Raw genomic sequence first — 25,718 nt, 5'->3', positions numbered from 1 at the left:
TGTTGCGTCTGTTTATAATTAGATATTTTTCTTTGAGCTGTTCCATGTAGCAGGATCTGGTGCTATGTTTGGGGTCTTTTCACACTCGTAAAGAATCTCCTATAGAGGAAGTCGATAACATTGTGTGATTAGACTAGTGAATTAAAATTAAATCTTGTTTTAATATTATATTGCCTTCCCAGAGGCTAGGGAGGGAACTGAAAAACTGAAGTGATGACATAATGTCCGGCAAGGTTCAACATAACATTCCAGCCCACTGTATGTTCATTGTAAATGATTTGTATTCAATTGTATTCAGGTAGTGGCATTAATTGGGGATTCACTTGTGTTCCTATATAGCAGCTGACTGGAGCTGAACTTGTTAGGGTTTGGAGAGCCTGTTTGTAATCTGCATCTCCAAATAAAAGCTGCATAAAGACTTGGCTCTGGTTCTATTCCTCACTGTGGGGCTATCTGAAGACTAAGGGCAGGATTTTCCAGCCACGCTCACCCCAAGACCGGAAAGTCCTACCCGAGGTCAACGGACTTTTGCATGGTTTGAAACTGAGGAGCAACAGGGATAGAAATAGGGTGATTTATAGTCAAATCGGGTACAGGGGAATAAATAAAGTGAGTGAGAGAAAATTTGCTTTAAGTTTTAAGTTTATTTATTAGTGTCACAAGTAGGCTTACGTTAACACTGCAATGAAGTTGCTGTGAAAATCCCCTAGTTGCCACACTCCAGCGCTTGTTCAGGCACACTGAGGAAGAATTTAGCATGACCAATGCACCTAATTAGCACGTCTTTCGGAATGTGGGAGGAAACCCGAGCACCCAGAGGAAACCCATGCAGACACAAGAGCCGGTATTTTACAACCTCACTCGGGCGAGGCTCGTACAATCCCCCCGCCCCCCCCCCCCCCCCCCCCCACCAAGGCCAACGGAGAATTCCAGGGTGGAGCGGTAAATTTCCAGCCCAGGAGAATGTGCAGACGCCGCACAGACAGTGACCCAAGCCTGGAATCGAACACGGGTCCCTGGCGCTGTGAGGCAATAGTGCTAACCACTGTGCCACCGTGCTGCCCCAGATGAGGAAAAAGAGGCAAAAAGGAAAAAAATAAGGAAAATAAATTAAATTTTGAACAGCTCTAAAAACAATTTACTACCTGCAGGATTAAGGCTTCACAATTTCAATTGCTTCTTTTCTTAGATCAGAGAAGTTGAGTGGCTTTGAATGAATGTAAATCTCGGCATTGAAAGTGTCTTTATTGTTAAATACCAACCCTTTCTGCAGCGAGTTTAATTGCTAATTAATGTGTAAATGCAGCAAATTCATGGGGAAGTTGAGAAGAAGCTGCAGTTTCCACAAAGCTAATGATGGAGTGGAACTAATCATCCAGCAATTTGTGGCATGGCAACTCTTCCTAAGCTCATTAAACTCTCTGTTATTTTACCAACAAATCTGTTGCATTTATGGCAAATGCAGTTCAGATATTCTCTTATATATTTTACACTGAAAGTTCATTTGAACTTAAAACACGAAAAATCCCATGCATAAAATAAAGACTGGGAAAAAAATGAATTCCTCTTTGGGACCCCAAATGGGAGAACAGAGAGATCACATCCAATAAGGTCATGGGACACGACCCTTCAGAGTGACATGAGGACCATATTCTTCTGGAGAGACATGTAAATATAGGAAGTAGAGGACATCGTAGAGGGCCACACTGCTTTGCAAGGTTTTTTTATTTGATGTGGGATGTGGGCATCACTGCCTGGGCCAGCATTTATTGCCCATCCCTAATTGCCCTTGAACTGAGTAGGCAGACAATACCACTACGTCACTCCTACCCTTTGAGGGAAGTTTGTCTGTCTTTGCTTATTTGGAGGGAGACTGTTACTTAATAGGTCTTGATAAAACACAACAATCTCCAATCACTCTGAGTATCATGAGATCCACCGTGCTGTTAAAATAAAAATTAGACAAATTTGGCCATTTATGAGCATTTATTACATTCAACTCTAGGAGCCATTACTGTGATTCTTTAAATATTCAATTGATTTAACGAAAACATAAATCAAAATGCATTTTAAAGCAATTAAATTAACACGCTAATCATACACTCAATAATTCAACATATGTATGATGATAAGTTAGAAAATCTTGAAGTGTGGGTATGCTAAGTAATAATAAAAACATTCCAAATTTAAAACCAGCTACTCCATCACAATAGTGCATTTAAAAAAGAATGAGCATTTAAGGGAATAGTAGATAAGTATCAGAGGGAGAAGCAATAGTGAGTAATGCTGATAATATTAGAAAGGAGGAAACTCAAATAGAAAATAAGGGCAGCATAGACAGGCTGAGGAAATGGCCGATTTCACTGCTGTTTAATCTGCATAAATTTTATCTAATATTGCACATTCTTAATAGACTTGTGAAAATTTACAGCACAGGAAGCCATTCAGCCCATCATGTTCACACCAAAAGCCAGCTATCCCATTTGACAGGCCCTTGATCTGTAGTCCTGTAGGTTACAGCACCTCATATCCATGTTTTATTTATAAATGAAATGAGGGTTCCTGTCTTTACTATCCTTTCAGGTGGTTAGTTCCAAAAGTCCCAACACCTTCTGTGTAATAACAATTTTTCAACTCCCCTCTATTCTAAATTGATGCTTCCCAGTTATCAACCTCACTGCTAATGGCTCCTTCCCACCCACTCTATCCAGGTTCCTCATAATTTTACACGTCAATTACATTTCCCCTCAGCCTCCCTCTATTCCAAACTGCATTGCTCCCCCCCCCCCATTCCCCCCGCTGCAAATCCTATTGATCTTTCTTCATAGCTAAAATTGTCCATTCTTGGCAACATCCTTTAAATCTCCTGTGTGTCCTCTGTAGTGTGACCACACTCTTCCTGTAATGCAATGACCACAACTTAAGTACGCTGGCTGAGGTCTAATCCGTGTTTTATACAATTCTAACATAAACTTCCTGCTCTTGTATGCTAGTCCTTGACCACTAAAGTCACGTATCCAGTGTACCTCATTAAACCATCCTTAATCATTTCACCTTGCTCCTGCAGACTAAATTATTGTGATCATTGGAAATTTGGTATTCTTGTGTTTGTCCTGATGAGTGCATGGGGAAAAGTTTCAGCAATTTGTCTCTCACTTTTTTAATTCATTCATGGGACATTTGCTCGTCGCCGGCTGGCCAACATTTATTGTCCTTCCCTAGTTACCCTTGGAGGGCAGTTGAGAGTCAATCATATTGCTGTGGCTCTGGAATCACATGTAGGCCAGACTGGATAAAGGTGCCAGCTTTCCTTCCCCAAAGGACATTAGTGAACCTGATGGGTTTTTTTGACAATCGACAATGGTTTCAGGGTCATCAGTAGATTCTTAATTCCAATTAATTCTTAATACATTTTATTGAATTCAAATTCCACCACCTGGTGGGATTTGAATGCCAGGTCCCCAGAATTCTGACGCAGGGTCACCCAGACTCGAAATGTTGACTCTATTCTCTCTCCATAGAAGCTGTCAGACCCGCTGAGATTTTCCAGCATTTGCTGTTTTTCTTTCAGATTGCAGCATCTGCAGTATTTTGCTATTACACCAGAACATTAGCTGAGTTTCTGGATTAATAGTCTAGCGGTAATACCACTAGGCCGTTCCTTCAGCAATATTCAGGTTGTGTGGCACTGAGTGGTTGTTTGCAGCCTGTCTGCAGGGGTTTGTGGACATTCCTGCACACAGCTCAGTGACTCACTGTCTGTCTGGCTGCTGCCCGGACCCCGGCGCTGAGGGCCCGTGTGCAGTCGGGACTGCTCTCGGGGTTGCGCTGGCTTCCGGCGGACGTGGGTTGGTGGGGTCGGTTTTTTGTGGTGCACTCAGTGGCGGTATGGTATCCCGGGTCTGAGCCTTGCTTTCTCCCCCAGGCGCCGAGGGGATGTGTGTGAGGAGGGGCCGCCATGGGCTCTAGGGCGGTCTCAGTGTGTCGGCGAGGCGGCCCGGGCTCCGTCTCCATAGCAACCGGCGGCCGGCAGCCCGGGGCGGAGAGAGAGAGCGCGAGCGCGCGGTAACCCCCCCCCGGATAACCCCCGACCCAGCCTCCACCTCACTAACCCCCCCCCCCCCTAACCTGTGCACACCAGGTAACCCCCTCCTCCCCAGATCCAATCCCCCAATAATCCCCACACATCCAGACACCCCCCCCCCCCCCGACCTATTCCCAACCACCACCCTCACCTCACTACCCCCCCCCCCCCTTTCTGGTGTAACTACCCACCACCCCTCAGAATAGAGCCCCTGATAACCAAACCCCCCTCCTGTTAACTGTTCCCCCTTCCTACTCTCCTCATTGTTTAGCCCCAAACCCACCTCCACACCCCTAAAGTAACCCAGGGGAACACGCCCCACACTCTTGGATCCCACTATCTGCTGCACCAGGGTGTTTAATGCTGGATTTTAAACCAATGGAAAGAGAGGGAAATGTGTCCCCAATGCAGTGAAGCAGCATCAATCTCCTTGTAAGTAAATAAAAGTTAATGACTGCATTTGCTGGAATCTGAAACAGAAAATGCTGGAAAATCTCAGCAGGTCTGACAGCATCTGTAGAGAGATTTCTGATGAAGAGTCATCCAGACATGAGACGTTAGCTCTGTTATCCCTCCACGGATGCTGTCAGACTTGCTGAGGTTTTCCAGCATTTTTTGTTTTTGACCTTGTAAGTGGAAATCTGTGCACCAGTGCTGTGTGTTTGCAAAGGAATGGCTTAGCTATTGTGTAGATTGAATGGGTCCAGTACAGATGGAGGTCATTTGGTCTGTCGTATCAGTGCTGGCTGTCTGCAGGAGTAACTCAAGTAGTCACACACCCCTGCCTTTTCCCTATTGCCCGGAACAGGAAAATGAGGAAAGGAGATACAAAATAATGTATACAATTCTAAAGCAGGTGCAGGAGCAGGTGGACCTTTTTTTTTGGGGGGGGGGGGGGGGGGGGCGGGGGAGGTACAGGGGTGGAGGAGGCATTCATGCACAAATCATTCAAGGTGGCAAGCAGCTTTTGAAAGCTTTAATGAGGTGTACAGCATCCTGAGCTTTATAAGTAGAAGCTTAGAATAAATTTAAATGCAAGGAAGTTGTGGTGATTTTTTTTAATGGAACTATTGTTTGGTCTCAGCTGGAGTTTCAAGTTGAATTCTGTGCACCAAAATTAGGAAGGATATGAAAGCAGTGGAGAAGTTGCAGAAAAGATTTCCGAGAATGGTTCTGGTGCTATATTGTATATAGGTTCATGTTTGCAAGTAATTAGGAAAACTAATAGAATTTATCATTTATTGAGAGGGTAATTGATTACAAAGACGGGGAAGTTATGCTTCAGTTGTACAGGGCATTGGTGAGACCACACCTGGAGTGTTGTGTACACTATTGACCTCCTTATTTAAGGAAAGATACATTAGGAGCAATTCAGAAGAAGGCTTTCTAAACTGATACCAAACTTAGGCAGATTGTCTTATGAGGAAAGATTGGACAATTTGCATTCACTGGAGTTTAGAAGAGTAAGAGGTGTCTTGATTTAAATCTATCCATGGTGGATGTAGAGAGGATGTTTTCTTCTTGTGGGAGAATCTAGAACTGGAGATCACTGTTAAGAAGTAAGGGGTCACCGATTTTAAGACAGATGAAGAGAGACGGAAGTGAATTTCTTGACTATTTTACATACCACACCGATTGAGGGGGTAATAATGAATCTCAGTTCTCACAGAGAATGCCATGTTGACTAACAAAAGTGGCCTTAATGCAGCAAAGAGGATGACTGGGTAGGACATTGCAAAGTAGAAAAATCAGGTTGAAACCAGGGGTAGAAACTATAGTTATAAGTGGACATGAGATGTTTCCACTGGAACAGAGAAGGCAAAGAAGAGATTGAAACCTATGTTGTGTTTTAATTAGGAGAATCGGAAAGGCTATTTTTTTCTGTTTGGCAGGTCATTGGTGAGGGGGTTCCCAATTTAAAATTGTTATCAAGAGTGATGAGAGGTTAAGAGAAATGTCTTTATGTAATAGTGTTAAGTCATAGAATGCTTTTCCACAAGGGTTAGTTGAGGTAGACACCATCACTTTGCTTTCAAAACGTTTATTAGAAGAGAATATAGGGCTACAGGTAGCAAACTGGGCAATGGGATTTGTTTTGGATTGCTCAAATAAAGAATAAGTAAGGAGCTGTGGAAGAAATAGCCACTCTCTGTAAACGTAGATTGTTCTATGCAGTTATTTGAAATGATAATTTTGGGTGTGGAGACTACAACTGGATTGCAACGATTCCGGCAAGCATCTTGGAGATGAACAGATTTGGTAATGAGAAGATAGTTGGGGAGGATGGAAAGAGGGAAGGATAATTCTCATCAAGGGAATGAATGTCCACGGCAAAGTTCAAGGTGAGAAAGTGGTTGTAGATAATTGGGGAACAGTTGCATGTGGCAGGGAAATTCGAGGAAGTTGGGAAGGAGAAGACTTTAGTGAATGAAGCAAGATAATATCCTTTGAAGCAAAGAAGCACATAAGCTCCTTGCACTTGACATTGCAGGAGGGGTAGAGGCCGGGTGTGATATTTGATCACTCAGAACAGATTTGTCTTCGCCCTCTAGAGTAAACTTTGACGTATATTTATAAGCATTAAATTGGCAGATTTTAATATGTTCTTGAGGGCACGTGTTAACAATCAAGCCTATTTCTGCTCATGTTTGTACATAAACCAGGAATCATTGAGTAGCAATGACCCAGTTGATTTTGCCCAGGGCACTGAAAGTACTGTGCAAATATTGGCTGTTTGACACTGTGATAACAAATTAGGATTGGGGATGGATGTCATTTTAATTTTATTGCTAGTTATCTTTTGTGCAGCATGAAGTATATTCAACAAAAAGTGATTGTTAAACGTCCACCATTCTCATTACAGATCAGTATTTAAGTAACCACATCTCTGGGTTTTTTTTTACAGACACAGAGCCAGGGATTCGTGAAGTTATAACATGGTTATCAAGGTGTTCTTTCCAAGTTGCTGCCCCGAAGCAGAAAGTGGCCTACTGATAGGCCGTTGGATTCCAGAGCAGAATGCTGCAGTTGTCCTAGCAGTTATTCACTATCCTTTCATCCCCGGCCAAGTGAAACAATACCTTGTGCAGATTAGGGAGGTGACGAAGGTAAATGTTTCTGTGCTTGGGTCCTGGAGCAGCCACAACTCTCAGGCAAAGGAAGACCTCAGCCAGTTTCTGGAAGATCTGAGTTCCATCTTTCCTCATGATCTTTGGTTCCAGTTAACGCAGGAGAAAGAGAACAAATCGGTTTTCGACTATCAACTGGTTCAACAAGGCAGTAAAAACAAGGAAAATGTTATCTTAATCCACTATGATCAACGCAAGGTTATGCTGTCAAAGTTACATTGTCTGGACACTAAGACTGCAGAGGAGAACCATAATGCTGGAGTAAACTCAGAAGCTATTAGCTCTGATTTTGCCACAATATTTGATACTGTCGCTAAGTGTGAGCTGTTGTTTATGATTGATAAATATGATGAGACACCGATAAAGTTTACACACTGGCAGTCAGAAGGTCGTGAAGCTAGTGTTGTTGTGGAACTTGTGAAGCAAGCATCAGTACCTGTGTGTGTGGTACTTTCCTTCCTGCTGTCTTTTATTTCTAGTATCCGCAAAAGCAGGTAATTTATATTGGAGGAAATCTGAAAATATGTAGACTTTGTGGGACCCAGGTGTCTCCTGGTTGAACATTTGCACTAAGGACATTTTTGTTTCAGTAGCTGTCCACCAAAGTGTTTACCTATTCATGTTTGATTTCACTTTATAAAAGTAATTATATTTTAATACTTTCTGGGTGGCACAGTGGCACTATTACCTCACAGCGCCAGGGACCCGGGTTCGCTTCCTAGCTTGGAACACTGTTTATGCAGAGTCTACACATTCTCCCCGTGTCTGCATGGGTTTCCTCTGGGTGCTCCGATTTCCTCCCACAGTCTGAAAGATGTGCGGGTTAGGTGCATTGACTATGCTAAAGTCTCCCTCTGTGTACCCGAACAGGCCCTAGAGTGTGGCAACTAGGGGATTGTCACAGTAACTTGCAATGTTAATGTAAGTCTACTTGTGACACTAAAACATAAAATTTTAACTCTGCGTTACAAATTATGGAATAAGAAATTAGGGAAATGTGGGGAGAGAAATATGCGGTTCAGTGTTGGCACAGAGTGGAGGAGGTTTACTTTGCATTTAGCCTATGCTGTCCCTTTATTAGTAGCTGCTGTTGTTCACAGGATTAGAAACGTGTCACTAAAGCAAGTCTAAAATTAAAAAACACAAGCCTCAACCTATTTCCCAGCACATTAGATTGATCTGAGGGCTTGAAGGGTAGATGCTGAGAAACTGTTCTCATTGGCTGGAAAGTCCAGCCTCACGATTAGATGTTTTTTTCTTATTCTTCCACGAGACGTGGGCATCACTGGCTAGGCCAGCAATTTTATAGCCCATCTTTAATTCCCTTGAGAAGGTAGTGATGAACCACTGCTTTGAACCGCAGCAGTCCATGTGGTGTATTTTGACCCAGTGACAGTGATATAGTTCCAAGTCAGGATGGTGTGTGGCTTGGAGTAGTGGTGTTCCCATGCATCTGCTGCCCTTGTCCGAAGTGGTAGAAGTCCTAGATTTAGAAGATACTGTTAATGGAGCCTTTGTGAGTTGCTGCAGTGCATCTTGTAGATGCTATGCACCGCTACTATTGTGTTATGGTGGTGGAGAGAGTTGGTGTTGAATGTCAGGCAGGCTGCTTTATCCTGGATGGTGTCAGACTTCGAGTGTTCTTGGTGCAACACTCATCCAGGCAAGTGGAGTGTGTTCCGTCACACTCCTGATTTGTGCCTTGTAGATGGTGGACAGGCTTCCGGGGGGGCGGGGGGGCTGATAATGAGGGATTCAGTGATGGTAATGCCATTGAATGTCATGGGGAGATGGTTGGGTTTTCTCTTGTTGGACATGGTCCTTGTTTGGTACTTGCATGGTGCAAATGTAATTTTCATTCACAACAGTGGTGAGGGGAAATTTCTTCACCTGAAGTATAAATCTTCAGAATTCTGCAATCCAGAGGGCTGTGGCCATTCAATCGTTTATATTGAAGACTCCGATTGATAGATTTTGGGACACAAAGAGAATCAAGGATGAGATAGTGTAGGAAAGTGAAGTTGATGTAGAAGTTCAGCTGAAATCTTACTGAATGACCAGGCTTGATGGGCAACATGGTCTCTTCCTTGTTTCTTAGGTTCTCATGTAATGTGCCAAAACAGGACTGCAAAATAAGATGCCTGATTTGGTGCTGGCAGCCTGATTGTACCCAGATTAAATAATCTGAAATAACGATTGGTCTATTTGAAATGTAAGAGTTATTCGCATTTCAAAGTTGGATGTCTCCACAAATTTGATAATCGAAATGATTAGCTCTTCAAAAATTCACACTGAGTTGGATCACCTCTATTTTTGAGATTTTTAGAAGGGTTTTGGGTGGCACAGTGGTTAGCACTGCTGCCTCACAGCGCCAGGGACCCAGGTTCGATTCCGGCCTTGGGTGACTGTGGAGTTGGCACGTTCTCCCCGCGTCTGCATGGGTTTGCTCCGGGTACTCTGATTTCTTCCCACGCTCCAAAGATGTGCGGGTTAGGTGGATTGGCCATGCTAGCTTGCCCCTTAGTGTCCAAAAGATATACCTTAGCCGTGGTAAAATGTGCGGGGTTACGGGGATAGTGTGGAGGAGAGGGTCTGAATAAGATCGTCTTCAGAGAGTCACTGCAGACTCAATGGGCCGAATGGCCTCCTTCTGCACTGCAGGGATTCTATGATTTTTCTGTTTAATGAGGTAAAATAGGTTTTCCTTGATAAATTAAACCTTTCCTTTACCTTTTGGACAATTTTGTCCACATCCTCTACCTCTGGTACAGCGCAAGTAGAACTTCCTCCTCTCACACAAAAATGTGTCTCGGATATAGTCTCAGCAGAATATCCTCTACTGTACCAGTATAATAGAAATTTCCCACGTCAGTCAGTCGTGAGAGTGTCAAATTGGTATGATTGGTATTCGCATAAAAATGGAGACTGATCCAACTAATTTCATGTCAGACACTTCAGGCTTGCAAGTAGGAGAATTATATCCTATAGATTTAAAGAAGGTGGAGTATAATGTGGGAAAATGTGAGGTTGTCCACTTTGACAAGAAGAATAGAAAAGCAGAATATTATTTAAATAGAGAGAGACTTCAGAATGCTGCAATACAGAGGGATCTGGGTGTCTTTGTACATGGCTTACAATAAGTTAGCATGCAGGTACAGCAAGTAATTAGGAAGGCAGATAGAAAGTTGGCCTTTATTGTAGGGAGATGGAGTAGGAAAGTTTTGTTGCAACTGCACAGGCCATTGGTGAGACCATACCTAGTGTACTGCAGGCAGTTTTTGATCCCCTACTTAAGCAGGAATATACTTGCATTGGAAGCAGTTCAGTGAAGCTTCATTAGGCTGATTCCTGGGATGAAAGTGCTGTCTTGTAAGGAAATGTTGAGCAAGTTGGGTCTATATTTGAAAAATGTTAAAGTTTATTTATCACAAGTAGGCTTACATTAACACTGCAATGAAGTTACTGTGAAATTCCCCTAGTCGCCACATTCCGACGTCTGTTCAGGTCAATGCACCTAACCAGCACGTCTTTCAGAATGTGGGAGGAAACTGGAGCATCTGGAGGAAACCGACACAGACACGGGGAGAACGTGCAAACTCCACACAGACAGTGACCCAAGCCGGGAATCGAACCCGTGTCTCTGGCACTGTGAAGCAGCAGTAGAATGAGAGGTAATCTTACGAAACATATTGCAAGTGTGGAGCCTCATTCTTTTAGGTTGTAAATTGTTGTTGGAGATTGTTTCCATAAAAGCTAATTGATATTTTAACAAACTTTTCCTTTCACCTCTGTACCTCTCTCTTAATCCAATTTTTCTTTCCCTCTCTTTATTTTTCTTCTGTACTTGACTGGATGTTGAATTTACTCACTTTAATTCACCTTCCATCTCACCCTTTTTTCATCCTTCAGTTTCACTGTTTAAGAAGTTACATGATTCGCCCCATTGTTCACCGTGATATCTAATGCCCTATTGTCCTTGCTGTATTATATGTTCACACACCCATCTAATTTGTGGACAAAAAAACAATTAGAACCTAAAGGTACATGAGCAAGTGGTGTACAGCGAGGTACCCTATTCCAGCAAAATCTGGACATTTATCTACACAATCTTGATAAGGTAGAAATTTAATCTTAGTGCTACTTTTAGTGTTGTATGTAATTAATTCAGTCGGCAAAGAAACCATTGTGCAAAAGCCATTTAAGTTGTACAATTTGCTTTTTTAATTGCTTTATTTTCATATAGCTACAAAGTTCACAGCTGTAGTAAATCATAAAGTAAACGTTTCCAATTTTTGACATTTCAAGGACAGGTGAACATTTTGAAGCTGAATTTACTGAACTGTATTTACATTATGCATTAGAGATTAAAGAATGTTCTTTTTGTCCTTTTTGCTGCAGAGCATTAAATATATGGCCTCTTCGTTTTCTATGGAGCAAGCTCTCAACCTGTGTACAGCTTGCACATCGCTTGGATCACTTGCAGACAACCACAAGTACTACAAAAGCACAGAGTCACTCCGAGTTCATGAGGTACTGTAGGTTTAGCCTTTTTCCATAATGGGAATAAATCTGGTACCTAACCCAAATACTGTGACAATTGAGTGCATGCTCTAGTTATGAATAAGTGAAGCAGGTGTGAACTGGGGAAAGGTTAGGGCACAGGAACCAGTTTCTGCCTGGGTGGGAAAACTGCATGCAAGGGAAACGGAGTCTTTTTTTATATTTGTTCATGGATATGGATGTTGTGGGCTAAGTCAGTATTTATTGCCATTTCTATTACCCTTGAGTAAGTGGAGGTGACCTGCTTTCTTGAACCACTGCCATCCATGTGTTGTAGGAATAGCCAAATGCAGTTTCAGGACTTTGACCTTGTAGTTGAATTTTTTTTGCTGCAATTTTCTGGAAGTGTGAGCTGATACATGGGCATCTGGGATCTTGGTGTTTGGGATCAACCTCCGTGATCCATGAAATTGAAGGATTGAGAAAGAAACTGAGGAATGAAAGCGATGGAAAAGGATGATTATAGTCAAATCTGGATAGGGGAATAAGTGATGTGAGGAAAAAGAAGTTTATATTAACCTAAGGGAAAAAATAAGGGAAATAAATAAAATTTTGAACATCTCAAAGCAATTTACTACCTGCAGGATGAAGACTTCACATTTTCAATTGCTCCTTGAGTGGCATTGAATGAGTGTAAATCTTGGTATTAAAAATGTCCTTGTGGTTAATACCAGCCCTTTCTGCAGCGAGTATAATTGCTAATTAGTGTATAAATGCAGAAAATTCAACTATCCTTTAGACAGGCTGGCTTCAGCTTCTTCCTTTGCCAATGACGCATTCAGCACATTAACAAACCTGGACCATAAAGTGACAACTGGCCACTGTTGATATGTTTATTGGTAAATGGATGGAGGGTCTTGCCTGCTGGGACACTAGGGTGTTGGTAGGTAGGAGACAGGTATGCAATGCTGCATTCTGTGAATAAACATATTGTCAAGAAAAAGGGATCTGTGTCTAATTTCATACTTCACCATCTGGCTTGGGTCCATTTAACAGCCCCTTGGGTTTATTTAGCCAAGGTGCCAACTATATATCCAGTTAGATTGGCACACTAAAACAGAAGGACAAACAAAATCAGAGTCTGTTTATATCAATTAACATAGAAACATAGAAAATACAAGCAGGAATACGCCATTCAGCCCTTCGAACCTGCTCTGCCATTCATCTTGATCATGGCTGAACATCAAAATCAATATCCTGACCCTGCCTTCCTCCCTATATCCTTGATCTTTTTAGCCTGAAGAGCTAAATCCTTGAAGGTGCACCAGTCGCCACAGCTGTGGATGACAGTTTGCATACAATATTTAGTACAGACTTAACTTCTCCACAGGAAAGAAACCAAACCACTTCAATGCTAATACTGCCACTTTAGAAAAAATGCATTGTAATTACATTTATAATTGGTAATGGCATCTACCCAGCAATGTAGAAAACTGCCCAGGTATGTCCTGTCCACAACAAGAAGCAGGATAAATCCAACCCAGCCAATTATCACCCCATCAACCTACTCTCAATCATCAGCAAAGTGATGGAAACAAGCAGCACTTACTCAGCAATAACCTGCTCACTGAAGCTCTGTTTGGGTTTCCCCAGGGTCACTCAGTTTCTGACCCATTGCAGTCTTGGTTCAAACATGACCGAAAGAGCTGAACTCAAGGTGAGAGTGACTGCCATTAACAGCATTTGACCGAGTAGGGCATAATGGGGCCTGAGCTTAACTGGAATCAATGGGAATTGGGGCAAACTCTGCACTGGTTGGAATCCTACCTAGCACAAAGGAAAAAGGTTTTGGTTGTTGGGAGTCAATCATCTCAGCCCCAGGACATCACTGCAGCAGTTCCTCAGGGTAGTGTCCTAGACCCAACCATCTTCAGTTGCTTCATCAATGACCTTCCCTCTATCATAAGGTCAGAAGTGGGGATGTTCAGCGTTATTCACAACTCATACTAAAGCAATCCATGCCCATTTGCAGCAAGATTTTCACAACATTCAGACTTGGGCTGATAAGTGGCAAGTAACATTTGTGTCACAGAGTGCCAGGCAATGACCATCTCCAACAAGAGAGAATCTCACCATCACTGCTTGACATTCAATGGCATTACCATTTCTGAATCTCCCATTATCAATATCCTGAGGATTACCATTGACCAGAAACTGAACTGGTCCAGACACAAATACTGTGGCTACATGAGCACGTCAGAGGCTGGACATTCTGTGGAAAGTAACGCACCTCCTGACTCACCAAAGCCTGTCCACCATCTACAACTTACAAAATCAGGAGTGTGCTGGAATACTCTCCACTTGCCTGGATGAGTGCAGTTCCAACAACTGGAACTCGCCACCAACCAGGATAGCAGTTCGCTTGATTGATGGCAGTGTCAAAAATCTACAAGATGCACTGCAGCAACTCACCATGGCTCCTTAGACAGCACTTTCCGAAGCCGCAACCTTTGCCACCCAAAAGGACAAGGGCAGCAGACACATGGGAACACCACCGCCTGCAAGTTCCCCTCCCAGTCACGCAACATCTTGACTTGAAACAATATCGCCATTTCTTTACTGTCACTGTGTCAAAATGCAGGAGCTACCTACACCACTGGAGTTTGCATTGTTTTAAGAAGGTAGCTCACCACCACCTTCTCGAGGGCAATGAGGGATGGGCAATGAAGCTGTTATTAAGGCATGTGTAGTTTGTAATTCCAACACTACATTCTGCACTCTCTCGTTTCCTCCTCCATTAACGGCGTGTTTTGTCTGTATAGCGTGCAAGAAACAATAATTTTCACTATGTTAATACATGTGACAAATCAAATCAAACTAGTTTTCTTACCATTGAGCTGCATTTTTTTTCTAAACTCAATTACTGGGATCTACTGCATCCAGTTTGCAAAGCTAAAGCAATTAAAATATGTTTACCTTGCCCTGCTAAACTGTGTGTCAGCTTGTACCGATATACAGACATTTTTGGATAGAGGTCCATTGGCTTTCGGAATTAGTGATTAGCAGATAATTTGGCACAAGTTTACACCCCATCCTGTTAGCTATGACTTCAGACTTGTTGGAAAAAAAGACTAAAGCATTTGAAGGGAAGTAAATAAGTTTTTTAACTAGGTCTAGTTAGACCACAGTCGGAACTTGAGGAATTGGGATAAGTAATGTAATGGATTGCAAACTGGCTGCAAAACAGAGACTGGAGTTAAAGGTGGTTACTCAGATGGACTGAAGATAGGGCAATGGTGTTCCACAGGGGATGATGTTGGGACCAGAGTTACTTGCATTTAAATAAAGGATTTGGACCCTAGAATCAGAAGTACAATATAAATAGTTAACACAAAGGGAAACTGACACAAGAGAGCAGTATTTAACCGACTTGCAGCATGGGCATGTAAATGGCAAAGCAATTTCAAGATGGGCAAGTGTGAGGTGGTACATTTAGGAGGAATAATTAGGTTACCTACTTGGAAGATAAGCTAAATGGAGTAGAAGCACAAAGGGATCAATGGGTACAGATTCAATAATTAAAATGTAGCAACATAGGTTAACAAAGCTTTCAAGTATGCAAACAATTTGCTGGGGTTCATTTCTAGAGGAACAGAAAGTAAAGAATTTACGTTAAACTTGTGTAGAACCTTAAACTCTATTTGGCATGCTGGCCTCCATATTACAAAAGGACGTTGAAGCATTAGAGAATGCAAAGGATTTGCAAGGATAATACCAGAATTGAGGGCCCGATTATCAAGAAAGATTTAGCAGGCTGCATAACTCTTCAGTTGAGGTCATCAAAATTATGTCATTGTTTGACATAATGTGTTTTACTGCACCTTGTCTTATCATGCCCTGTTCTGGTGGGGCGGCACAATGGTTAGCACTGTTGCCTCACAGCAGCAGGGACCTGGGTTCGATTCCCGGCTTGGGTCACTGTCTGTGTGGTGTTTGCACATTCTCCCCGTGTCTGCGTGAGTTTCCTCCGGGTGCTCCAGTTTCCTCCCACAGTCTGAAAGGCATTCTGGTTAGGGGCATTGGCCATGCTAAATTCTCCCTTAGGAGTGTAGCAACCAGGGGATGTTCACAATAACTTCATTGCAGTGTTAATGTGAGCCTACTTGTGCACTAATAAATAAAATTAAACTTAAATTTTTTTTGTTGCCTTCATCCTCTCATTTAAGTCAAATTCAAGATGGCCAGAGCATGGCGACTTCTTGTGAGCTGTGCCCAGCATACCCTCTAATTCTATCTTTTACTCTGGTTCTATGCTTTTAAAACTCTAACTCTTATAAGCTCTCTAACAGTGCTACATTCTACATCCTCTTCTCTGTGAATGGTACGCTTTGTTTGTACAGTGCGCAAGAAACAATGCTTTTTACTGTATACCAATACGTGACAATAAATCAAATCAAAAGGGTGTTAACACATACTAGAGACTGATTCCACAGCTAGCAGTCACCTCCTGACATCTTTCCCAAGTGACTATTCTTCATGTGTGAATTTAGATGGCAATTCTGAAGCTATTGAGCTGCTGTCGAACCCAATCTTTCCCCCTCATGAGATCCACACAAGCACTATTCAACATATAGCAACAGCAACAACTTGCATTTTTATAGCACTTTTAACATAATAAAATGTTCCAAAACAATTCACGGGGGCACTGTTAAACACTATGTAACGCCAAGCCACATAAGTGTTCGTTAGCAGAGATGACCAAAACTTGGTGAAAGAGGCAATTTAAAAGAGGAATATTAGTTGGAGAGGCAAAGAAGCTTGGTATGGTAGTAATCCAGAGTTCAAATCCCACCATGGCAGCTGGTGGAATTTAAAATCAATTATTTAATACCAATTAATAAAAGTCTAGAATTGAAAGCTAGCCTCAGTAATGATGACTATGAAACTATCATCAATTGTCGTTAAAACCCATCCAGCTTACTAATGTCCTTTTAGGGAAGGAAATCTGCCCTCTTTACCAGGTCTGACCTACATATGACTCCATACCCACAGCAATGTGGTTGACTCTTAACTGCCCACTGAAATGGCCCAGCAAGCCACTCGTTTAATTAAGGATGGGTAACAAATGCTGGCATTGCCAGCGAAGCCCATATCCATGAAAAGTTTTTATAAAGCAAAGAAATTGGAGGCAAAATCATATGTATGTGGGGTACTAAGCTATTTAATTTTAACCATGTGTTTATCAACAACTTTGGCATTTGTGGGTTTTTTTGTTCTTCGAGTATTTTGAGTGGACTGAGGAACTATTTTATGGTCTCCAAACAAGCTCAGAGCGATTTCAAGATTCTGGCAGCATCATTATTTGGCATTATATCCTCAACTAGTCATTGAACCCCTCCATCTTGTATTTGATAAGACAGCATGTTCTAAATGCTGGAAAACATTTTATATTTTCTCCTAGAAAAGCCAACCTCTTTGTTTCATTCCTAATTGATGTGGGTCTTGGATTGTTGCTCATCTCTTGGCTTTATCAGAAGAACCGCATTGGCCAGTTAGCGGATGCCCTCCTTCCAGTCGCTGATGTAAGAAATTTTGTACATGTTATTGGTTTGAAAAATGTGAACTGCTGAGAGAAACTTTGCCACTTTTGCATTCTTATACAGATTTTAATTTGTAAACTTTTTCTGAGTGATGTCTAATAACTTAGCATGGTTATCGGTAAGTGACTGGGCCGAACAGGAAGGGTTTAGGTTTAATCTCTGATCTTTGAACAAAGAAAAGTACAGCACAGGAACAGGCCCTTCGGCCCTCCAAACCTGTGCCAATCATGATACTCTGACTAAACTTAAAATCCTTCTACCCTTACTCGGTCCGTATCCCTCTATTTCCTCCCTATTCATGTATCCATCCAGATGCCTCTTAAATGTTGCTAATGTGCCTGCTTCCACCACCTCCTCTGGCAGCTCGTTCCAGCTCTTACCCCACACATCTCTCTCAACCGTTCCCCCTCTCACCTTGAATCTGTGCCCCCTTGTAATTAACACTTCCACCCTGGGAAAAAGCCTCTGACTATCCACCCTGTCTGTGCCACTCATAATTTTGTAGACCTCTATCAGGTCTCCCCTCAGCCTCCTGGGTTAATTGACTTCCAGCTGCATAGAGGATGATTCATGAACTATCTAAGAAAGCAGTGTTACTCCAGATTGCTATCCCAACAACCTCTGCTGAAAAACCTAGACGTGGATAGGGTTAGATTTGACAATAATATCAACCCCTTTTTATGGCCAAGTAATCTGTAGGCATTCACTGTCAAAGATCAGATGTAAATAGTGGCCTCTTGGGCAATGTACTTATGGATATCTGTTTTAACATAGGAACGAGAAGCACGGCTAGGCCATTCAGCCCTTCCAGCCTGCTTTGCCATTCATTTTCATCATGGCTGATCATCAAATTCAATATTCTGACCCTGCCTTTCCCCCATTTTCTTTAGAACATTTTAGGGAGGAGATCGCACAGTGATATTATCACTCGAACAGTAATCCAGAGACCCAGAGTAACACTCTGAGCACCCAGGTTCAAATCTCACCATGGCTGATGGTGAAATTTGGATTCAATAAAAACAAAATCTAGAATTAAGAGTCTAATGATGACCATGAAACCATTGTCGATTGTTGCCAACACCGATCTGGTTCCCTAATGTCCTAGAGTGGCAACTAGGGGATTTTCGCAGTAACTTCATTGCAATGTTAATGTAAGCCTACTTGTGACCTTAATAAATAAACTTCAACTTGTAAGGGGAAATGGCAGCTCAGTTCATGACTACAACATAGGAGTCATCCTGTGGTTTGAGTTCATCCTTTAAGCTGAATTTAGAGGAGAGCAGCTTTGACTCACCATTAGAGTGCAGAATATCCTTCGATGATGTTAGTTGTTCATACAAGTGTCCAGTTTTAGCTATATGACTAAAGTAAGAGAAATTTTAGCAGTAGAGTTGCCCATCGGCTGCCTGCACACTTACTCAGATGGTATACAGCAGTGAAGGACAACTGGGAGAGATGATACACATGGAAGAAGACATTAAATTGGACATAAACATCAGATATACATTTTGTGAAGACTATTAAATTTATGATTTAACATCTAATAGTAGTGGATTGAAACTAAATTGTATTACAACTACAGTACAGTTAATAGTCTCAGACAATATCAATAAAGTAGCGTAAATAACAGCAGTGCATCAGCTTCTGGCAGTGGACTACTAGCCAATCAGTTAATATTTAATGCGAAAAGAGCATGGCTGAATCTTTACTGCCTGTCTAAAAGTAAAAACATTGACAATAAGTGCTTGACGTTATTCACTTGATGGGCTGCATGCAGTGTGAAATCTAAGCCTGTTGAGTATTTTACATGCCAAAGTTCTGTGCACATAAGACTGCATGGTGGCACTGTGGTTAGCACTGCTGCCTCACAGTGCCAGGGACCCAGGTTCAGTTCCAGCCTCAGGTCACTGCCTGTGTGGAGTTTGCACGTTCTCCCCGTGTCTGCATGGGTTTCCTGTGGGTGCTCCTATTTCCTCCCACTCTCCAAAGATGTGCAAGTTAGGTTAATTGGCCATGCTAAATTGCCCCTTGGTGTCAGGGGAACTAGCTAGGGTAAATACATGGGAATTATGGGGATAGGGTCTGAGCGGCATTGTGGTCAGTGCAGACTCGATAGGCCAAATGGCGGCCTCCTGCACTGTATGATTAGATGATTCTATGATTTAACATATATATTTTTATACCAGCATGTTGCCAAGGAGTTACAGGAACTGCTGGAGTGGCTGATGGGAGCTCCTGCTGGTTTAAAAATGAACAAAGCGCTTGATGAAGTGCTGGGGCGTTTCTTCCTTTATCACATCCACCTTTGGATAAGTAAGTAATTCTATGTTCCTGCACCTCCTGAAAGCATCACCTTGTCTACACAACAGTACACATACACTTTAAAAGTAAGTGGTTCAGGATGTGCTGGTTTGTTCTTATGTTCTCTGAAGACAAAGATGGTTTAGATTTTCACGGTTATAAAGCTAACAGAATTCGCTTTCTCTTGAGCAAAAAACAAAAACTCTGTAACAAAAGACAAAAATGTTGGGAAACGCTCAGCAGCACCTGTGGCAGCAGCATTTTGTCAAAGCATTTTATTACCATCTCTCTGATATAATTTGAAATTCATTCTTTTTAATGCTTTAAGGTTCTAAAGTAATACTATCTCCTTTGACCAAGCCCTTTGAAACTCGTGTATAGCGGCACAGAATAATTTTTGTTTTAGTTACTGAGTGTTTTCCTACATAAATTTGCTCTTTTTCTTCCCACACCTCATTTTAGCTATTGGCAATTTTAGTTCTAGCTAAAAATAATCAGACTATTATGCCCCATCTTTATGGTAATAAAACTAACTCTTCTATCAAAAGACACAAGTCCAAGGCACTGTTGGATTTGAGATAGCAAACTTACCGATGCTGCAGTAAGTTGAAAGCAAAGTTGGTATCAGAGATCACAATACCAGCTGCAATGTCACTGTCATTGTTCGTGAGGTTTACATATGGCATTCTTTATTTGTTGTAATTTGAGGTTAAAATTACTCTTGAATTGTCATAGGGCAATTCCTTACCATGTCAGGAAGACTGGAGAGGCTATTCAGAGACTGGAGGAGATGTTTAGTTTGCCTTTGGTGAGCTCAAAAGGAAGCAAACATTTTATTATTAACTTGATTCTCCTCCATTTTTGTCTCCCTACGGAGAACCATTGCTGCTGGAAAATATGCAGAGGCCACAGAATTTCTCCCTAGTAATTCCTGGGAAGAATGTGATAAATGGCAATTATAGTTGCATAACAGCAAAATATCAAATCACAATAATGGCTATGGAAAGTGATTCGAGGATAAGTTTTGATGCTAATGAAATTCTGGGTCACAATCGCTGCCCGGTGATTGGTTGTTTGTAAAATGATGTTTGTTTAGAACTTTTGCCAAAGCATCTTGTAACAGTGTGGCGACAGCAGTTCAGTGTGTATTTATTTCATAGGTTATATCCATCTGATGTCTCCATTTATTGAGATGATCCTGTGGTACGTTGGCCTATCAGCATGTCTCGGCCTGACAGTTGCCTTATCCATTGTTTCAGACATCATTGCTCTGCTGACTTTTCACATCTACTGCTTTTATGTATATGGGGCCAGGTAAGTTATTTTTAACCAAGGACTTGCAAAAGATTACTGGCTAGTAATAAAACAATTGAAGTTAAGGACCAGAAAATTTGAACTGAGTAAATGATTGTATTTTGGTGAGCTCAGAGACGATTGCTTGCCTCTTACAAGGCAGGTCTTGTTGAGTACAAGAATCAATAGACTTGCGATGTCTGTATCCAGAGGATGGCTATATATGACTCAATTGGTAGAAGTCAGAAGATCATGGGTTCAATTGAGCGTAAAATCCAGACTGATTTTCCAGTGAAGTACTGAGGGTGTGCTGCACTGTTGGGGGTGCCATCTTTTGGATAAAATGTTAAAACTGAGGCCCATAAAACCTCTGTCCCATAAAACCTCTGTGGTGAGTGTAAAAGATCTCATGGCACTGTTTTGATGAGCGTGGGAGATTTCCCTGTGCCCTGATCAATATTAATCCCTCAACCAACATTTAATAAACAGATTATTTAGTCTTTATGATGTTACAATCTGTAGGATCTTGCACAAATTGGCTGTCAGTTTTCATCAGTACAATAGTTATACTTCAACCATATTGGTTGGAAAACATTTTGAGGTATCCTGCACTCATGAAAGGTGCCATATATTTTTTTAATGTTCAGAACAATGGGGTGGCACAGTGGTTAACACTGCTGCCTCACAGCGCCAAGGATCCAGATTTAATTCCGTCCTCGGTGACTGCCTGTGTGGAGTTTGCACGTTCTCCCCGTGTCTGCAAGGGTTTCCTCCGGGAAACTCCCACACTCCAAAGATGTGCGGGTTAGGTTGATTGGCCATTCTAAATTGGCGCCTAGTGTCGGGGATTAACAGTGTAAATACGTGGGCTATGGGGATAGGCCCTGGGTGGGATTGTTGTCAGTGCAGGCTCCTTCTGGACTGTAGGAATTCTATTCTGATTATTAATTAAGATTTTAAAAGCCCTTATAACAGCTTTGTTGGTACAAATGACAAGCAGTGTGAATTGTTGCAGTGAGCACAGTTTGTTTCATGTACATTTTTCCCCTCAAGCAGAGAACATTGTCAAAAAGTTTTGTTTTTATTCCGTAATAACTGAATTATTGGAAATCACTCCAGTGACTAGTGTCACACCTGATAATAGCAAATGTGTGTATTCAGCAATGAATCATTTACCTATTGACCTCTTGAAATCTTTGCATCGTCTATAAGGTTCAAGTAAGAATTGGCATAACACCTTAAAGCTCAACATCATTGAGGGCAGGGCAGATCACTTGACTGGTGTTCCTGCCACTCCAACCTTTCCAACATCTGGGGTAGACTTTTACATTCTCCCACCAGCAGGTTTCATCACTGTGCCAGTACTCTGAGATTCCCTGTGTAACACCATTTCAGGAGTGCCTTCGTCACAAGGAAAGGCCTGATTCTGCTGCTTCTACCACTACATCAGGCTAACCAGGGATAGGAAATAAAGTGGCCTTGCTAGTATTGCTCATGCCCCAAAACCAAATTTTATGAAAGGCTATTTTTAAAAAATAATTTACATATTTTCCAATAATCATGTGCTAAAATTGGCAAGTCATGTTGCAGCTTTATATATATATGGGCGTTCTGGTTTGCACAAGGGTCAGAAACCCCTCTCAGCCTTGCTGGTGGGGTCCAGAGGAGTGCAAAGCATGACATCTGGCATCTGTTTGGCTGCAGGAGCTGCCAAAAGATGCTCGATCACACGCACACACCTAACCAGCACCTTTTTGAACTGTGGGAAGAAACCGGAGCACCCAGAGGAAACCCACACAGACACGGGGAGAACGTGCAAACTCCACACAGACAGTGACCCGAGGCCGGAATCAAACCTTGGTCCCTGGCGCTGTGAGGCAGCAGTGCTGACCACTGCGCCACCGTGTTACAGTATACTGCTTGAATTACTTTCCAGTTCCAGTCCAAAGATGTGCGGGTTAGGTGAATTGGCCATACTAAATTGTCCCTTAGTGTCAGGGGGACTAGCTACGGTAAATGCATGGGGCTTTGAGAATTGGGCCTGGGTGGGATTGTGGTCAGTGCAGACTCAATGAGCTGGATGGCCTCCTTCTGCACTGTAGGCTTCTATGATTCTGTGCTATGTATCTGACCTGGTGCCGATCATGCTCCCCTCCAGCAGGAAGCAAAATTTAAAATGAATCAGCCTCTGACGTCTAATCTATATTCATCGTGCTTCCTGTAACTTTTGTTGTTTTTTTATACATGACTAACGGAGAGCAACAAAAGGATTGTGAAGAAAGTCTGGATTTACGGTCTGGGTCACAGCATAAGAATCATGTAACAACTTCTATTTGTATAGTTATCTGATGAACTTTCCAATGATGAATGAGTGTCCTCAATATTGCCATGAAAACAATGGTAAAAATACCAACAGTGTCATAATCCTCAGCTAGCAACACAATGATTGATTGTTTTTTTTCATTTGTTTCTAGTGAATGTTTTAGGAAGCAAAATTGGTTTTGAAATGTTACTGTTGGTTAGATTGCTACTTTTGGCTGGCAGCATCTCACTGGGAGATACCACATTGATGCCTGTAAGATCGTAACTAAAAATGTTCTTGCTATGCTGGCCTCAATTTTGAAGGTGGAGGGGGTGGGAATGGTGTGTGCGAGCTCCAAAGTGGGTGGCACACCCAGGAGTTTGAGGCAATCGAGGCCTCGCTTGAATAAATCCTCTCTAACTCCCGGCAGATCCACTGTTTCAGGATGGGCCCGATGGGGGAGGGCGGGGTGGACACAGTCCTGTCCAAAATTAGGGGTACTGGTGGAGAGCCTGATGAAAAGATTGCCCAAGGCATCCTTGCCAGACCTGGAAGAGTACTCTTGCCCCTGCAGGCCCACAAGAAAACCTAAAATAATATCTTTCACACTCTTCTGTTGGCTTGCCCTGTCCGGCCCACCATAACAGATCCCGGCAGTTCGGAAGAAACTGCTCATCTATTCACTCCTCTGCCTTAAGTTGCTGATTGTGTTATTGCCACTGTCTGATTCAATCTACTAAGTTATTTTTATTCATTCGTGGGACACGGGCATTGCTGGCATGGCCAGCATTTATTGCCCGTCCCTTGTTGCCCTTGAAGAGCAGTTGAGAGTCAACCACATTGTTGTGGTTCTGGAGTCACATGTAGGCCGGACCAGGTAAGGACGGCAGATTTTCTTCCCTAAAGGGCATTAATGAACAAGATAGGTTTTTCCAACAATTGACAATAGTTTCATGATCATCAGTAGATTCTTAATTCCAGATTTTTTTGTTGAATTCAAATTCAACACAGCAGTTAGCACTGCTGCTGCCTCACAGCACCAGGGACCCGGGTTTGATTCCCGGCTTGGGTCACTGTCTGTGTGGAGTTTGCACGTTCTCCCCGTGGCTGCATGGGTTTGCTCCGGTTTCCTCCCGCAGTCCGAAAGATGTGCCGGTAAGGTGCATTGGCCATGCTAAATTCTTCCTCAGTGTGCCCGAGGTGCCGGAGTGTGGCAACTAGGGAATTTAGCAGTGTTAATTTAAGCTTACTTGTGACACAAATAATTAAGCTTAATTCCACCATCTAATGTGTGGGATTTGAACCCGGAGCCCCAGAACGTTAGCTGAGTTTCTGGATTAGTAGTCTAGCGAAAATACCACAAGGCCATCACCTCCCCTACCTACAGGAATTAAGCAGGCAAGACCCTGCTTAATTCCTGTAGGTGTTCCATCTGCCTTCTCAGAAGAGCAGGTTAACATTGGGACAGGATGGAAAGGCAGTGGGATCAGTGCCGGTAAGTTATTGGCCTCATTTCAACTTCCACCAACCCCTCCCCTGTCGACCTACCTAGTTCCTATCAAGCAGAGTTATAAAATTGGGAATTTCTTCTGTGAATATTGAAAATACGGATGTTAAAGATATTGTTGTATGCCTGATTATCTATTGCATTGCTTCGGTATCATGTTATGAAATAGTACCGACATCACCAACCCAGTTTGTTCACGCATGTAAGGATGTTGCAAATGCAGCACTTGTAGTTTGTACAATGTGGCTTTTTGTAATTGCAGCCACAAATTGGTGATACAATCAGCCATCGTGCTTTATACAATATTGCTATCTATGATTTCCTTATTAACATTTCTTTTGAAAGCAATCGTTGCCTTTCTTTAGCCTGACCTGGGAGGCCTGGTCTGGAGAGCAAAAGGCAATTGTTGTTTGTGCAGGGTTTCACCCAGTGTGTACTAATAATTAACATTTTTATATCTTAAACAAAGGTACTCTTCAGTCACTGTTTCCAAGAAGAAAACATATTCATCATAGAATGGCCCTGTTTGTCAGCTGTTGCAATGTTATTAACTTGATGTGTGTTGAATATTAAAGTGCTGTTTGTCACTTTATATTCAGTTTTCCCATGCTGTTCTTGCTGAAGGAATTGCAGTGGGTGTGAATATTGAGGATGTGTAAATGTCACAACGTTTAACTTGGTGAATAGTGTACTAAGATTTGGCTTTTTCTGACCATTTCCTTCCATTGTGCTTTAATGCATGTTTGGCTTAAATTTGTAACACTGACGATACCTTATTGAAAATGAATAGGGTTAGTGTCAGCAGTACAGACAGAAAATCTAGTTTTTCAAAACAATTTGTTTTGGGGGTTTTCTTCTAAACAGTAAAAACTCTTTGGTTTGGTTAAATTTTTCTATGTTTTGCTATCTTTGAGAAAAGTTATATTACCTGATTTTTAGATAATACAATTAAAGGGAGACATAACAAAAAAGACTTGCATTTATATAGCATTTTTCATGATCG

At 42.1% G+C, this 25,718-nt stretch overlaps 1 protein-coding gene across 1 annotated transcript in view; it reads left to right on the top strand.

Annotated features, from left to right (window-relative positions):
• The first annotated feature begins 3,830 nt into the window (after window positions 1-3,830).
• The window catches only part of pigq (phosphatidylinositol glycan anchor biosynthesis, class Q), a 37,381-nt gene continuing 15,493 nt past the window's right edge, over window positions 3,831-25,718 (top strand). The window contains exons 1-6 of the mRNA XM_078240053.1: window positions 3,831-4,516; window positions 6,990-7,706; window positions 11,611-11,742; window positions 17,174-17,294; window positions 19,499-19,625; window positions 20,774-20,927. Coding sequence (XP_078096179.1) covers window positions 7,021-7,706; window positions 11,611-11,742; window positions 17,174-17,294; window positions 19,499-19,625; window positions 20,774-20,927 — 1,220 coding nt within the window. The 5' untranslated portion in view covers window positions 3,831-4,516; window positions 6,990-7,020. The remainder of the gene's footprint in view (window positions 4,517-6,989; window positions 7,707-11,610; window positions 11,743-17,173; window positions 17,295-19,498; window positions 19,626-20,773; window positions 20,928-25,718) is intronic.

This window comes from Mustelus asterias, chromosome 23 (assembly GCF_964213995.1).
Source record: "Mustelus asterias chromosome 23, sMusAst1.hap1.1, whole genome shotgun sequence".
NCBI classification, from domain to species: Eukaryota; Metazoa; Chordata; class Chondrichthyes; order Carcharhiniformes; family Triakidae; genus Mustelus; species Mustelus asterias.
The sequence above is the reverse complement of the archived record's forward strand: the minus strand, read 5'-3'. Positions and strand labels throughout refer to the sequence as shown.